General features: G+C 43.1%; 2 protein-coding genes across 2 annotated transcripts in view; both read left to right on the top strand.

Moving 5' to 3' along the window:
- Window positions 1-225: 225 nt before the first annotated feature.
- Window positions 226-16,940, top strand: part of LOC126086096 (zinc finger protein 571-like) — a 61,420-nt gene continuing 44,705 nt past the window's right edge. Inside the window, exon 1 of the mRNA XM_049902212.1 lies at window positions 226-749. The gene's annotated coding sequence lies outside the window, so the exon portion shown is untranslated. The remainder of the gene's footprint in view (window positions 750-16,940) is intronic.
- Window positions 660-15,080, top strand: LOC126086332 (melanoma antigen preferentially expressed in tumors-like). Its single transcript, XM_049902486.1, is given in 5 exon segments — window positions 660-739; window positions 12,509-12,947; window positions 13,154-13,541; window positions 13,544-13,995; window positions 14,311-15,080. Coding segments are annotated over 5 exon segments (1,365 nt in total). The 3' UTR covers window positions 14,317-15,080.

Raw genomic sequence — 16,940 nt, forward strand, 5'->3', positions numbered from 1 at the left:
GAGCCACGGGGAAATGCACAGCTTGCTTTTCGGGAGCACTTACCCCCAGACAGCCAGAAGGGTCCGAAAAAGCTGCAGGGAGGGGCACACAAAGGGGCCCTTGGTGCCAGAGTCCCGTGTTTCAGGTCTTCGGGTCTCCCTGGGAAGGGTAACTCCAAAAACCCTGCCGATTAACTACGCCAAAATGTTGGAGAGAAAAGGCTTTCCAGCTCCCTTAAGGTAAAATCGAAAGGGATTTATTGCAGCCGAGACGTGGCAGTGGGAGATTGCAAGGTCTCAGGCTGAGGTTCCGGAATCTCAGGGGAAGAATTAAGACACCTAAATAGTTTTACCTGAAATGGGGCTGATTGGACGCCTTGGTGTTAGGGGTCAAGTGGGTAACTGAATGGACAAAAACAAGGTAGGTGTGGTTAACATAATAGACAGTGGAGCCAAAGCAGTAATGAGAATGAATATTCTCACTGATACGGACTTATGGCATTGGCTAGTCATGGTGTCCTTAAGAGTGAAATGGAAGTCTACCAAGTGTTTACTTGATCTGTACAAGTGGAAGAATTATACGTCAAGTGAACAGCAGTCTAACTCGAAAAACCAGAAGAGTCATTCGCCTTCAATCAATTCCCAGACTTGAGCCAGTTTACAGACACACAACCCCCAGAATGAAGGAGAGCCCGGGACCCCTGGAGGAAGCGTTACCGGAAATGGTGGATTCAGCTGCCTGCTGCAAGCCAGTAGTGAGGTAGGAGGAGGTAAGCAGCAAGAGGGCTTTATTGAACTCCGTGTTCAAGAGGCAGAGGAAGTAAAATTCTCCCAGATTCTGTCTGCCTCAAGAGGGTACAAGAGGGCTTTACAGGGAGAGGATCCAGGTTTAGAAATTTCCCGGAATTCTGATTCTTCTTTGAGGGGGACGTAATGACGAAGTGACTTATTGTTGACGAAGTGACTTATTGTTGACGTCTTGCAGGCCTCTTCACGCCATCCTGATTTCCTTCACAAGATGAGTCCGGGTTTTGCTCAATTATCTCGGGTCCTGATGGTATCGCTCATTGTTTTTGTCACCTCGGAGAGAAACATGGTTTAATCAACAACAACAAAATCTTGATTACCCTGTTTTTCTGCAATGGAATTTGTTTTTCTACAAAGGAACAATCATGAGACAGATTCCAGAGCAAATAATCAACGTTTTCAAAGACTAAAGATTTTAATCACAGCTTACACAGCTAACCTAGAAAATACATCCTCTCTTATTTTAATACGAAACACTATAGAAAATGTATTTTCTCTACTCCAATCCCCTCTTTTTTCTGAAGGTTTCTCAATCTTGGGAAACAGGGCACCACTCAATCTGGCTGCTTCCTGCTGAAGAGGGGCATGAAGTCAGGGAATGTTTATTTAGGGTTGGTGTTGGAAGTAGAGTTAGTACGAAAGGCAATAGTGTTTAATTGAATCAGATGGTGAGCATCTCTTTGGTTGACGGGAGAATTCCCATGGCCAATTAGGGCAAATATATTTCCTGCCTTTAAGGTGGTCTGAGTTCCTTTGGCACAGATTTTTAGAAAACACGGAACAACAAATACATACTGTTAAAATATTCCAGATCTAATCCCACAGTCCACTGGGCCGTGCTATGGGATTTGTCCATTCAGCAACTTTATAGATTGCTTTTAATCTGATGTCCACTTCTTCCGAAGTGTTAATTCAGGTACAACAAGTCTTATTCATTATGGCACAAACACCGCCTGATTTTCCCAATAGGAAGTCCAATGCAATTCTGTTGTCTAAGACCACTTCTTCCAGGGAATTTAAGGAGGCTTGCTGGGCCTTCAGGGCTCTTTCTGTACCCATGGCTAACAAATGGATTGTATCTGAAAGGCTTTCAACAGCCATTTCCATATGGTACATCCCTAGTCCAGGGTTTATGGTCTTCAGAAACCACCAACCAAAACCAGTTTCTTTTAACACCGGGTTATAACTGTCATTCCGGGTTTCTAACGTAACGGGATCTACAGAGAAAACATCTCGCTTTTTTCTTGATGGATGTGGAATGCTGGTGACGGAATGAACTTGGGTGGGAAAGACTAGGAACCCTAAGGTGTGTTGACCCATGAAGTGGATCCCATTTAAGCATTGGATGGCCCAAGTCCAGGGCAAGTTAGATGAGTTGGGCGACTCGCTATTGGGGTATGGCTTACCTCCACATGGAAAAGTATAACCTGGCAGGGCAGATAAAGACAAATCTTCATTCAGGACATCTAGGCTTGAATTAAAACATAACAAATAAGGATAGACGAGAGAGTCGTTGCATGAAGAGAGGAGCTGAAAATTTGCTGATCTATTTGTATTTGGCGTGCTAGGGACTTAAATTCTCAATTTCTTTTTTCACTGTGGTTTTATAGATTATGGAGGAAAAAAACAAGGGCTGGAAAAAGGATATTGCACTAATCTTGGCCTTATAGGTGCTTGGGAGCATGGTGTGTTAACACACCCTCAGACATAATTTTATCGTAGTCAAAAACCAGATCAGCCATAGGACCTGGGGGGGTACCAGATCGTGGGAAATGGTGGGACACCCAGAAGTCACTGAGATTCCCTCCCTTAGCCACAGCTTGGGACATGGTAACTAGACCATTAGATGACCAGTCCCAGCCATCTGGAAGGTGAGATGATTCTTTTCTTCCAATAATCACACAAGTCCCCTGTCCCCGGCTGATTTCAACATCCATGGGGGATCCTTTCCTAAATTTCACACAGAAATATGTCCCTGTATTAGATAGAGTAACATTCTGGATAATAATAGAAAAATCACGATTTTTAGACTGAATAATGTCTGTCATGGGGGAAGCTTGAGGAAAATCCCCAGTCACATTTAAAATGATTACTTATCTACTTGAATTAATATCTACCATCCCACTCCCACTGCCGTCAAGCCGATTGCAACTCAAACCCTGGTGGCGTAGTGGTTAAGTGCTACAGCTGCTAACCAAGAGGTCAGCAGTTCAAATCCACCAGGCACTCCTTGGAAACTCTATGGGGCACTTCCACTCTGTCCTATAGGGTCACTATGAGTTGGATATCTACCATATTCATAACTATTTCTATTTGTTGCCTTTGTTCTTTGTTCCTTTTTAATTTCAATTTTTTTATCTCCTCTTTTTTTTTTTTTTTGCCTTCTTGGCCTTTAATTAGGCAATTTGTATGATTCCTTTTTTTTTTTTTTTGTCCTCTTGGAATATAATATATACTTTAACAATATTTTTAGTGGTTGCCCTAGAATTTACAAATTACATTTGCAATTAATCTAAGTCCACATTCAAATAACACAGCACCATTTCATGATTGGTACATGAGCCTTTTGACAGACAGTTCCAATTTCTCCCTCTACCAAGTTTTTGAACTACCAGTTCAATCTCTTCACTTGTTATGGGTCTGTTGAGATTTTCTATTTCTTCTTGAGACAATTTACATAGTTTATGTATTTTTAGGAATATGTCCATTTCGTCCATTTCCTCTGAGTTATCTAATTTGTTGTTATACAATCGTTCATAGTATTCTCTTCTAATCCTTTTTATTTGCATAGGGCTGGGAGTAATGTTCTCATTTTCATTTCTGATTTTAACTATTTACATCTTCTCTTTTTTTCTTTTTCAATCTAGCTAAATATTTCTCAGTTTTATCAATATTACCAAAACACCAACTTGTGGTTCCATCGATTCTCTCTATTGTTTTCCTATTTATCTTAGCACCGGTGTTTGTTATTTCATTGCTTCTGGTAGCATTGAGCTTCGTTTACTCTTCTTTTCTAATCCCTCCAGCTGCAAAGTTAGCTTATTGATTTGAGGGATTTCTTTTTTAACGTAGGCATTCATCGTTATAAATTTCCCTCTGACCACTGCCTTCACTGCATCCCATAAGTTTTCGTATACTGTGCTTTCATTTTCATTCATCTCTAAGTATTTTCTGATCTCCCTTTTGATTTGATTAATACGGTGTTATTCAATTTCCACATATTTTTGTAATTTCGAGCTTTCCTTCTGTTACTGATTTCTAGTTTCATTGCACTATGGTTGGAGAAGATATTTTGTTATTTCGATCATTTTAAATGTATTGACACGTGTAGAGTGACCTAGCGTATGGTATCTCCTTGAGAATGATTCATGTGCACTGGAGAAGAACGTTTATTGTGCTGTTATTGGGTGGAGTAGTCTACAGACGTCTGGTAAGTATGTTTTATGTTGATTTATGTTGTACTTCAAACCCACTGTTTCCTTAATGATGTTCTGTGTAGGTGCTATAGCCATTATTGAAAGTGTTGTATTAAAGTCTCCTGCTACTATTGTAGAAGTATTTTTCCCTGTAATTCTGTCTCTGTTTGCTTCATGTATTTTAGGGCTATGATGTTAGATCCGTATGTATTTACACTTGTTACCTCTTCTTGATGATTTGGCCATTTTATTACTATATAATGCCCTGCTTTGACTCAACATCTGTTGTTGTTAGGTGGTGTCGAGTGTCTTCCAACCCACAGTGACCCTATGTACAACAGAACAAAATGCTTCCCAGTCCTGCACCGTCCTCGTAATTCTTGCTATGCTTGAGCCCGTTGTTGCAGCCACTGTTAGTCCCTTTCATTCATGGTATCCTTCTTTTTCATTGGTCCTCTACACTTCCAAGCATGACGTCCTTCTCCATGGATTGGTCCCTCCTTATAACATGTCCAAAGTGTGTGAGACAAAGTCTTGCCATCCTCACTTCTAAAGAGAATTCTGGCTGTACTTCTTTCAAGATAGGTTTGTTCCTTCTTCTGGAAGTCCATGGTATATTGTACATTCTTGACCCAACGCATAATTCGAATGCTTCAAATCTTTTTTTATCTTCCTTATTCTTTGTCCAGCTTTCACATGCATATGAGAGAATTGAAAATACCATAGCTTCTCCAGGCACACCTCAGTCCTCAGACGGACATCTTTGCTTTTCAACACTTTAAGGAGGTCTTTTGCAGCAGATTTGCCTAATGCAATACTTCATTTGATTTGTTGATTGCTGCTTCCTTCTGAGGGCTTGATTGTGGATCCAAGTAAAATGAAATTCTTGACCAGTTCAATATTTTTACCATTCATCATGATGTTACTTATTGATGCAGTTGTGAGGATTTTTGTGTTCTTGATGGTGAGGTGCAATCCATACTGAGGGCTGTAGTCTTTCATTTTTATCAGCCAGTACTTCAAGTCCTTTTCACTTTCAGCAAGCAAGGTTGTGTCATCTGAACATCACAGGTTGTTAGGCTTCCCCTAATCCCAATGCCATATTTTTCTTCATATGGCCAAGATTCTCAGATTATTTTCTCAGCGTATAGAGTGAATAAGTATGAAGAAAGAATACAGTCCTGATGCACACCTTTTCCAATTTTAAACCATGCAGTATCCCCTTGTTCTGTTCAAATGACTGACTTTTGGTCTATGTATAGGTTCTGCATGAGCACAATTAAGTATTCTGGAATTTCCTTTCCTCACAATGTTATCCACAATTTGTTATCATCCACACAGTTGAATGCCTTTGTATGTCAATTAAACGCAGGTAAACATCTGTTATGGATTGAATTGTGGCCCCAAAATGTGTGTCAACTTCCATAGGCCATGATTCCCAGTATCTTATGTTTTGTAAATCCTAACCACCATGATGTTAATGAGGAAACATTAGAGGCAGTTATGCTAATGAGGCAGGATGCAATTTGCAGGATTAGAGTGTATCCTGAGTCAATTTCTTTTGGGATATAAAAGAGAGGAATGAAGAGAGAGAAAGAGGGACCTCATACCATTATGAAAGAAAAGCTGGGAATAGAGTGTGTCCTTTTGACCTGGGGTCCCTGGTTGAGAAACTCCTAGACCAGGGGAAGATTGATGATGATGATCTCCCTCCAGAACCAAGAGAGAGTGAAAGCCTTCTCCTGGAGCTGGTGCCCTGAGTCGAGACTTCCAGCCTCCTGAACTGTGAGAAAAATGGGAATTCCAGAACACTTAATTGCGTTCATGTAGAACCTGTATAAAGACCAAGAGGCAGTCCTTGGAACAGAACAAGGGCATGCTGTATAGTTTAAAATTAGGAAAGGTATGCATCAGGGTTGTATCTTTTCACCATGCTTATTCATTCTCTATGCTGGGCAAATAACACTATATGAAGAAAAAGGTGGCATCAAGACTGATGGAAGACTCATTAACAACCTTGATGTGCAGATGACACAATGTTGCTTGCTGAAAGTGAAGAGGACTTGAAGCTCTTATTGATGAAGATCAAAGACTACAGCCTTCAGTATGGATTACGACTTAAAGAAAACACAAATCCTCACAACTGGGCCAATAAGCAACATAATGACAAATGGAGTAAAAATTGAAGTTGTCAAGGATTTCGTTTTACTTGGATCCACAATCAACGACGTCAGAAGCAGCAGCCAAGAAACCAAAGGATGCACTGCACTGGGCAAATCTGCTGCAAAAGACCTCTTTAAAGTGTTGAAAAGCAAAGATATCACTTTAAGGACTGAGGTCTGCCTGACCCAAGCCATGGTGTTTCCATGTGCAACCTGGACAATGAATAAAGAAATCCAAAGAAGAATTGATGCATTTGAATTATGGTGTTGGCAAAGAATGTTGACTATACCATGGACTGCCAGAAGAACGAACAAGTCTGTCTTGGAAGAAGTAAAACCAGAATGCTCCTTAGAAGCAAGGGTGGCAAGACTTCGTCTCACATATGTTGGGCATTTTATCAGGAGGGACCAGTCCCTGGAGAAGGACATTATGCTTGGTAAAATGAAAAAAAAAAAAATAGAAGGTCAGTGAAAAAGAGCAAGTCCCTCAATGAGATGGATTGACACAGTGGCTGCAACAAAATGTTGAAGCATAACAAAGTTTGTGAGGATGGCGCAGGACCAGGTAGTGTTTTGTTCTGTTGTACATAGGGGCGCTATGAGTTGGAACCGACTGAATGGCACCTAGCAATAACAACCCCTCAAAATGTCAACGGTCCCTGAAGGGAGGCAGTGGGTCAGGGATGAGGCATCCCTCAGCAGGGAAGATGTAGGCCTCCTGGGTGGCCATTGTGTAGAAGGTCTGGGCATTTGCTTATAGCTCCCCCTGGAGCTGGGCAAACCATGGAAGCTCCTCCTACATCAGCAGGACCTATGCCTGCTGGGCCCTCACCTGGGCCACATCCTGGTAGATGGCCTGGGGCAGAGCCCACAGGGAATTCACTTGGCTTCTCTAAAGGGGCAGCAGCTAGTGTCCTGTGGATGAGGCTTGGGTCAGCTTGCTGTGCCTGGGGTAAGTTTCAAGTGTCCCCTGTGGCAGGCACTCCGGGTCTCATCTCTAGAATTATGACCATTTTCTTCCTTCTTTTCGGAAGTAACCAGAGAGACTCCTGTGGAGAAAGCAGCTACTAAGGAAAAATTTGGCAGTTTGTACCCACCCAGAGGCATTTTGGATAAAAGGACTGGTGTTCTGCTTCCAAAAAAGTCACAGCCTTGAAACCCTATGGAGCTCAGCTCTACTTTTTACACGAGGAAGGTCACTAAGCCCTGGAATCAACTGAATAGCAATGGGCTGTTGTTTTTCTTTTCTTTTTTTTTTTTTTTGTCCCCAAAATAAAAGCCAACCAAAGATGCATGACTCTATATCCCCACCTCCACCTCTCCCTCCAGCCTCCTTACAAACAGCCCAAGTCCCTACCGCACCTCTGGGTGCCGCTGTCACTTGACTGGGAAGAGAGTATCTTGCCTTTTCCTTCAGAAGGTTCCTCCTCCTTATATGAGCCTCTTTCTTTAAAGGAGTTAGGATGGAAGGAGGCCTGGTCAGCAGGGTGCTGGGAGGAGGGACCACGGGGGCCTAGGTCTTTGGTTTCCATCTCCATCTTGAAGCCCAAGTGAAAGCTCCTCCCTCTCAGAAGTTCAGGACAAAATGCTGGCAGGATGGATGGCCTCTCAGGTGGGTGTGGCTCCCCGCTATGGGCTGAGAAGATTCCTCCCTTGGCCAGTTCATCAGAACCTCAGCTGGGCTGAGTTAGGGAGTCTTTGTTCGTGGTCATCCTGGGGACCTAGAGGTAGATAAGACAGGGTCCTGTTACAGTGTCAAAAAAGAGGAGATAGAAGTGCAGTGACAAATAAATGGAAAAAACCGAGAACAGTAGGTGTTGAGGAGGTTGTGGAGAAAAAGAAACTTCATCCAGTGCTTATGGGAATGGAAAAATGGGACAGCCGCTGTGGAGAACGGAGGCTACTCAGGTGATAAACACAGAGTCCAGTGCATCTGCACAGATAAATACAGGTAGTCCCTGAGTTACCACGGGCTCAGGTTCACAACTCTGTCCTAAGTCTGCTCTGAGGTGACGGGAATACTTCCTTTTTTTTAGTTTTCATTATTATTGCCTTTTATTACCAATATCTTTATATAGCCAATCTTTGTCTTTGGGGGTTATAAACAGTACATGTAAACTTACAGATATATTTTAATACGTACATAAAAAATACACAAATCGTAAAACTATCCAAACGATGAAGAACAGTAGGGCAGCGCCTACGGCATTTTGTCAGTAGCAGATAACACTCCACTTGTGGAAGGTTCTGGGTCATCTGGTTTATTTCCAATGCTGTTTCTAGTCATAAATTTACTGAGCTGTCTGTATGGTCTTTTTTTCTTCGTATATTTCATGGTAATATCTCACTGCTTCCAGAATCTACCTATCAACTTTAGCTAAGTGATCGTCGTTTGGGTCCAGGGTTTCAAGCAACTGAAGACCCTGATTTAGTTTAGAAACCCTCGATCTATTCATTTGTGTGTAAAAATTTTGATAATTTCTCTCCATCCTAATTCCTCATTATTTATTTCTTCTTCAGCATTTCTTTTGTTTTCAAAATCCAGAAAGTACTTGTTATAGATTGAATTGCGACCCCCTCCCCAAATAAGTGTCAAATTTGCTAGGCCATGATTCCCAGAGTTGTGTGGTTGTCCTCCATTTTGTGATCTGATGTTATTATACGAGGTATTGTAAATCCTGCCCTCTATGATGTTAATGAGGCAGGATTAAAGGCAATTACGTTAATGAGGCACGACTTAACTTATGGGATTAGGTTGTATGTTGAGTCAATCTCATTTGACCTGGGATCCCTGATCTGAGAAACTCTTAGACCTATTAGAAGATTGATGAAAATGACCTTCCCCCAGAGCTGACAGAAACAGAAAATCTTCTCCTGGAGTTGGTTTCCTGTATTTAGATTTCTAGCCTCCTGAACTGTGAGAGAGTAAATTTCTGTTACAGCTACCCACTTGTGGTATTCCCGTCACAGCAGCACTAGATAAGTGAGACAGTCCTGATCTGTCAATTCCCCTTCTTGGTGATCTGTGAGCTGTTCCACATCAGCTGTATCAAGTTCTAAACTCAGCGCTCTCACCAGAGGGATGCTTTTTTCACAGATCTCTTAAATCATGTTATCCTGATCACATGCTTGGAACCTGTTCTCCTAACTCCACCAAACTCATTATCACAAGCACTCAACTTATTTGGAAATAACTATGCTAATCATGAAAATTTCTCCATGACTCGTGGGCAGCAGATTTAATGACTGATTAATTTCTGAATTACAGTCCTAAAGGTCACAAAAATCAGACTTCATTACTGCCTGGGACAAACAACCACATTGTGTGAGGGTTGTCCTAAAACACATTAGAAGCAGCTAGAGATTGGAGGAGGACCTTCATTCCTTCTCCACAAGCTTAATGCCTCAGGAACTATTCCTCTTCCTGTGTGGCTTTCCTCAGAAGAAAGGCTTGGCAATCTAATTCCAAAAAATCAGCCATTTAAAACTCTGCGGAACAGAGATCTACTCTGACACACATGGGGCCACCAGCAACCAGAATCGACAGCACGGTAATTGCTTCTTAAGCTCTCCCCTGTGTTTCCCGTGTGTCTAGCACTGTGCTAAGTGCTGTGCATGAGTTCCTTTCTCTAATTCTCACAGCAACCTTGTTGTTGCTGCCGTTAGGTGCTGTGGAGTGGGTTCCGACTCCTGGCGACTGTATGTACAACAGAAGGAAACACTATCCAGTCCTGTGCCATTCATCCAATCGTTGCTATTTCTGAGTCCATTGTTACAGCCGCTGTATCAATCCGTCTCTTCGAGGGTCTTCCTCTTTTTTGCCGGCCCTCTACCTCACCAAGCATAATGTCTTTCTCCACAAACTGAACCCTTCTGATAACATGTCCAAAGTACTTGAGATGAGGTCTTGCCATCCTGGCATACAAGGGGAATTTGGCTGTACTTCTTCAGACGTGTTCCTTTTTCTGGCAGTCCGTGTTATAGTCAATGTTCTTTGCGAACACCACAATTCAAATGAATCAGTTCTCCTTCACTCTTCCTTATACATTGTCCAGGTTGCACATGCATGTGAGGTGACTGAAAATATCATGGCTTGGGACAGGCAGGTGCACTTTAGTCCTCAAAGTGACATCTTTGCTTTTCAATACCTTAAAGACATCTTTTACAGCAGACTTTCCCAGCAGAATACGTCATCTTGTTTCCTGACTGCTGCTTCCATGGGTGTAAATGGTGACTCCAAGTAAGATGAAATCCTTGGCAACTTCGATATTTTCTCCGTTTGTCATGATGTTGCTTATTGGTCCAGTTGTGAGGTTTTTTGCTTTCTTTATATTGAGATGCAATTTATACTGAAGGCTATAGTCTTTGATATTGATCAGTAAGTGCTTCCAGTCCTCTTTGCTTGCAGCAAGCAAGGTTGTGTTATCTGTATATCGCAGGTTTTAAAGGAGTCTTCCTCCAATACTGGTGCTTCATTCTTCATATAGTCCAGCTTCTCAGATTGTTGGCTCAGCATACAGATTGAAGAAGTATAGTGAAAGGATACAACCCTGACGCACACCTTTCCTGACTTTAAACCACGCAGTATCCCCTTGTTCTGTTCCAACGACTACCTCTTGTTCTAAGGACAGGTTCCGCATGAGCACGATTAAGTGCTTTGGAATTCCTATTCTTCGCAATGTTATCCATAATTTCTTATGATCTACACAAGTCGAAAGCCTTTGTATAGTCAATGAAACACAGGTAAATATCTTTTGGTACTCTCTGCTTTCAGTTAAGATCCATCTGACATCAGGAATGATATCCCTAGTTCCATGTCCTCTTCTGAATCTGGCTTGAAATTCTGCCAGTTCCCTGTCAATGTACTGCTTCAATCACTTCTGAATGATCTTCAGCAAAATTTTTCATGTGTGAGATATTAATGATATTGTTTGATAATTTCTGCATTCTGTTGGGTCACCTTCCTTTAGAATGGGCACAAATATGGAAATCTTCTAGTTGATCAGCCAGGAAACTGTCTTCTAAATTTCTTGACATACATGACTGAGCACCTCCAGCTCTGCAATGGTGATCATAGGAATGAGCAAAAACCACTTGATCTCTGTCCTCTTCCTCGAAGGCCACCTGGACCAGATGCCTGAAAATCCCCTTGAGGGCTCTCTTGATAACTAATTTCTTACTTTGGAGTCCAACTTGACATACTTCTTCTTGGCTAAGAGTGGAAAAGTGGTCGATTCAAAGACAGGGAGAAACAGCACTTGGCCTCTGTAGAGCTGCTCACAGGAGACCCTTGCCTCAAGAAAGTCACCTCAGAAGATTCCTTTACTTGCTCTGTAAGAGGATCAAGCAAAGAAAAGTTCTGCTACATCTGTGCTGTAAGAAGCTGGAGTTTGTTGATATGCCACTCCTACATATTAGGAAGATCCTGAAAATGATGTCACTGAACTGTATCCAAGAGGCGGAAGTGAATGGTTCCTAGGACCTGTTCATCCTGGTCATGCCCATTCCTTCCCGGGACAGGGAACATCTGAGGCTGTCATTGGACGAACTAGGCTTGAATAGGGGCTACTGTGATGGTTAAAGTTGTGTGTCAACTTAGCTAGGCAACGTTTCTCAGTGGTTTGGTAGTTAGGATGTAGTTTGGCAGTTATGTGATAATGTAACCACCTCCATAATGAGATTTAATAAAGTTCAGTCACCTCCATGATGAGGTCTGCTATGAGCAGCTAATCAGTAGAAAGGATTAACTTTTCGGTAGTGGCCTGCCTCCATTATATACTTGGATGTTCCAGCAAGGCTTTCTTCACTCTGGATTCTGCATCTAGCTCCTCTCCAACTAGATAGAGGCTTGAGCCAGCTGCCTTCAGTCTCACCTGCTGATCATGGATTTGTTGGCCTTTAGGGCCCTTGATCCATCTGCCCATTGTCTTATCATTGGATCTTGGATTCCTGGCCTCCGTAGCCACTGACCAGTGATCTGACCTGCCAATTTTGGGTTCGTCAGCCCCTGCAGCTACATGAATCAGGAGAAGACTCCAGCCTGATGTCTAACCCATGAACTTGGGAATTGCCAGCCCCTAAATTTTTTTTTTTTTAAATAGCAAGATGAAAAAGGGAGGAGTATGACCAGAAAGGCCTATAAAGGTTTCTGAAGGACCTAGAACCTGGACCATTGGAGTCATCACCCCGGCTCTCCCTGAGGTCTCAGCAGACCCACCCTGCAAATCACAGATCAGAATTCTTTTTGGAGCAGATTTATCAGCAAGAACGGCTGGGCTCATCCAACTTCTTGGACCTTGCAAACCAGAGCCTGTTGCAGGACGAGGCCTTGGCCATCACTGCTCTGGAACCACTGCTCACGGAGCTCTTCCTGCCCTTGTTCATAGCGGCTGTGACTGGGAGACACAGCCAGACACTGACTGCAATGGTGCAGGCCTGGCCCTTCACCCACCTCCCCCTGGGAGCTCTGATGAAGGCTCAGCAGCCTCACCGGGACATCTTAAAAGCTGCATTGGATAGGCTCCATGTCCTGCTTGCCCAGAAGGTTTGCCTCAGGAGGTGGAAACTGAAAGTGCTGGATTTATGAGTGAACGCTAATACCAGGTTCTGAAACATATGGTCTGGAAACGGGGCCAGGGACTGTGTGTGCTCATTTGAGGAAGGAGAGGCCACTGAGCCCAAGACTAACAAGTGAAGGATGCAGGATTCAAGGATGGTGGAGAAGCAACTGTTGCCCCCTGTGGAGGTACTCATAGAAGACCTGTGCTTCAAGAAAGCTTCCCAGAATGAATCTTCACCTTCCTCGTTAAGAGGGTCAAGCAGAGAAAATGTCTGCAACCCCTGTGCTGTAGGAAGCTGGAGTTTGTTGATATGCCACTCCTATATATTAGGAACAAAACAAACAACAATCCCGAAAACCGTACAGCTGGACTGTGTCCAGGAGGTGAAAGTGATTGGCACCTGGGACCTATTCACCCTGGCCACGTTTCTCCTCACCTGGACCAGATGGCTAGCCTGAACAGACTCTGTCTCTCTCGCATCATTAATTATTTCATTCCCTGGGTGGCGGAGGAAGTGGAGATGTTAGTTGCCCAATTCACCCCTCATTTGCTCAGTCTGCACCAGCTGGACTCTGTCTTCTTCCTGGTAGGCCACTCAGACCAGGTGCTCAGGTATCTGAAGACCCGTTGAAGACCCTCTCCATAACTAATTGCTTGCTCTTGGAGTTCAACTTGACATACCTGTCCTCGTACCAGAGCACCAACCACATAAAGTACCTAAATTTCAGTGATGTCAGCCTGATCTGCCTAAGTCCAGAGTTCCTGCAAGTTTTGCTGGAGAGATCCTCACTGAACCTCCACTGCCTGGAAATAGATGGGTGTGGGATCACGGACTACCAGCTCACCGCCATCTTGCCTGCCCTGGGCCACTGCTCCCAACTCACCACCTTCAGCTTCCGTGTTAACCCAGTCTCCATGGCAGCCCTGGGAAGCCTGCACACACCCCTGCTGAGCAAGTTCAGACTGGGACTATTTCCCATGCTTCTGGAGTGTTATGTATGCATCCAAGGTACTCTTAACCTGGGGAATCTTCAAGGGTATCTGGCAGAGGTGAGGCTGATACTGCAGCAGGTAGGGTGCCCCAATTCAGTCTCATTGTTCAGTGATAGCACCTGTACCTATAATGTAATTATCTTCTCTTATGACCTGATGTAATCAATTTACATTTTCTAATGTGTTGTAAATCCTAACCTCTGCCTGTGGTTATAATCCCATTTGTGAATGGGTTGTGTTTGTTATGTTCAGGAGGCAGGTTTAGGTTATGTTAATGGGATACTGGTTATGTTTGTTATGTTAATGAGGCAGGATTAGGGTGGGATGCATCTTAAGTCACCACCCTTACTGAAGTCATGATCATTGATTCAGTCACCCCATTTGTCTTTCAAGAGATAACATGAGAAAGAAGCAAGCGGAGAGAGGAAGGACCTAACTACCACCAAGAAAGAAGTACTGGGAGAGGATCACATCCCTTTGAACCCAGGGTTCCTGCGCTGAGAACCTCCCAGACCCAGGGAGTGTTACCTGGGCATCCAAAGTACTCTCCCCCTGGGGAATCTTCAAGGGAACCTGTCGGACCTGAAGCTGATACTGCAGGAGTTAGGGTGGCCCAACTCAACTTTGTTCAGTGGCAGCACCTGGAAGTATGATATAATTTGTGTAAAATAGCATCCCTTTTGTAGTCTGTTGTAATTGTACTCCATTTTGTGATGTCTTGTAGATTCCTGTAATGGGATCCCTGGTGTCTCAGTGCTTAAAGCACTTGGCTAGCCCAAAAAGATCAGCAGGTGTGGCGGTCTGCTTCTATAAAGATTTACAGCCTTGAAATCCCATGTTTTTCAGCTTGATGAGTGAAATCTACATGTCACTGTTATTTGCTTCTCATCCTTTGTGTAAAAACCAAGTCAAGGAATGCTCTATGCTTATTGGTCATATGCATTTATTCTGTAGTTAACTGTTGGCTTGTATTCTTTGCCTAATTTTAAACTTTCTTCAGTTTTATAGATTTCAGTTTATCCTATTTCATTGTAGAGTGTTAAATCTACATAGATATTGTTACTGGTTTTGCCTAATGTTATAGTTTTTCTTTTATGTATTGAATCCCAATTTTCTATTTGCGTTTTACACTGGGAGTGTGGGTCTTTCACCATATAGATATATATATGATTTTTATGAAGGAAAAATAAATTAAAACAAGTTAGATATTGTTTTGTATTTTGCCTTTTAATTTCCTTAAAATATAATTGTTCCTGGTGGTTCAAAGGATTTGAGCTCACCCAGAAGCTCCACATAGCCAAGAAAAACCTATACAGCAATTCTGCTCTGAAACACGTGTGGTCACCATGAGACAGAATCGAATGGACAGCAGTAGTTTTTTCCCTCTGTCTGCTTTTCTCTTTATTCCCCCCTCTTTTTTTGCTTAGTTCCTTCCTTCTCTCTGTTCCTCTGCTCACTCTATCTCTCCCTCTCTCTACGTATCCTTTGCTTTGCCTTCTTCACCTCCTTTCTCCTCCTTTCCCTTTGGATTCCTCCCTGACTCAATTTCGAGTCACAGCAACCCCGTGTGACAGAGTAGAACTGCCCCATAGGGTTTTGTTGGCTGTAATCTTTACAGAAGCAGATCACAAGATCTTTCTTCTGTGGAGCCGCTCGCTGGGTGGGTAAGAACTGTCAACCTTTTGGTTAGCCGTCATGTGCTTAACATTTGTGCCACCACGACTTCTTACCATTCGCTAAATAACTTCTCTTTTGCCACAGAATTTTTCTTCCATTCTTATCATAAATTCTCACGTGGAGTTCAGTTTGTCTCTGGACCTCCCAATCTGTTTATTGATTTATTTGCCTTTCTCTGCTACCAAAATCTTTGAATTATTCTCACTACACTTTAATATCTTGGCAGGTCTAGTGATGTTTAGAAGATCCCTGGCTAAATTTATGAGGTAATGTTTCCCAACTGTGGTTTGGTACACCCAGGATATGCTAAAAGCTTGGGAGTGGGCAAAGGATCTGAATAGACATTTCTCCAAAGAAGATACATAAGAGGTCAATGTGCACATGAAAAGATGCTTGACATCATTAGCTGTCAAGGAAATGCAAATCAAAACCACAGGGAGATACCACCTCACTAGGATGCCTAGAATCCAAAAGTCAGATAATAACAAGTGTAGGCAAGGATGTGGAAGCAGTAGTCAGGAAATCAAATGATTTATTGCATTGGGCTAATCTGTTGCAAAAGACCTACTACTCCGTGTCTCACTGGCCCCGGGCCCCAACACCTCAAGTAGAGAAGGCATTTGTCTTCCCTATTGCCATTTGGCAGGTAAGGAAACCAAGTTTCTTAGGCTTCAAAGAGTCAGATCTTCACCAGCTTGATTCCAAAGTGTGGGGCTGCTGTTCAGCAGTGCCAGTGGAATGGGATCAGATCCACTGCCGAAAGCTAAGGGAATGGGGCTGCCACACCAAAGGGGCTGAAGAAGGGGCTCTGCCAGGGCTGAGGGGGTAGGATTGCCGCTCAGACAGACTAGGAGAATGGGGCTCCACAAATCCAAAGGAACGGAGTTCTGTTCCAGTCCTGAAAGGCAGAGCTGAGGCCCAGAACCAAGGGGCCTCCACTCTGAATCCAGAGAGTGTGGCCAACACCCAGAGCCTAGAGGGCAGGGCCATTAGCTAAATGTTCTCCTCAGAGAACAGAGGATTATTTTCCAGTGTTGAGAGTTAATACAATGTGTTCTGCTGACTTGCTTGGTGCCTGTTGTCCCTTCTTTCCCTCCAATTTCTCGCATTTCTAACGGAAATGTCTACCTTCTGTTGGAAGAAGATAACTTGAATTCTAGGTTGCACAGACGAAGAAGAATTTTGCCCCAGGTTGGAATTTGGACTTGGAGTTAATTTAAGACTTTTGGGATGATATGATAGGGTGAATGTGTTTTACACATGGCAAGGACATGAATTTTGGGAGACCAAAGGGTGGAATGCTGTGGATTAGACTGTGTCCCCAAAAATGTGTGTTCAGTTGGCTA

This window comes from Elephas maximus, chromosome 11, assembly GCF_024166365.1.
Source record: "Elephas maximus indicus isolate mEleMax1 chromosome 11, mEleMax1 primary haplotype, whole genome shotgun sequence".
Lineage (NCBI taxonomy): Eukaryota > Metazoa > Chordata > Mammalia > Proboscidea > Elephantidae > Elephas > Elephas maximus.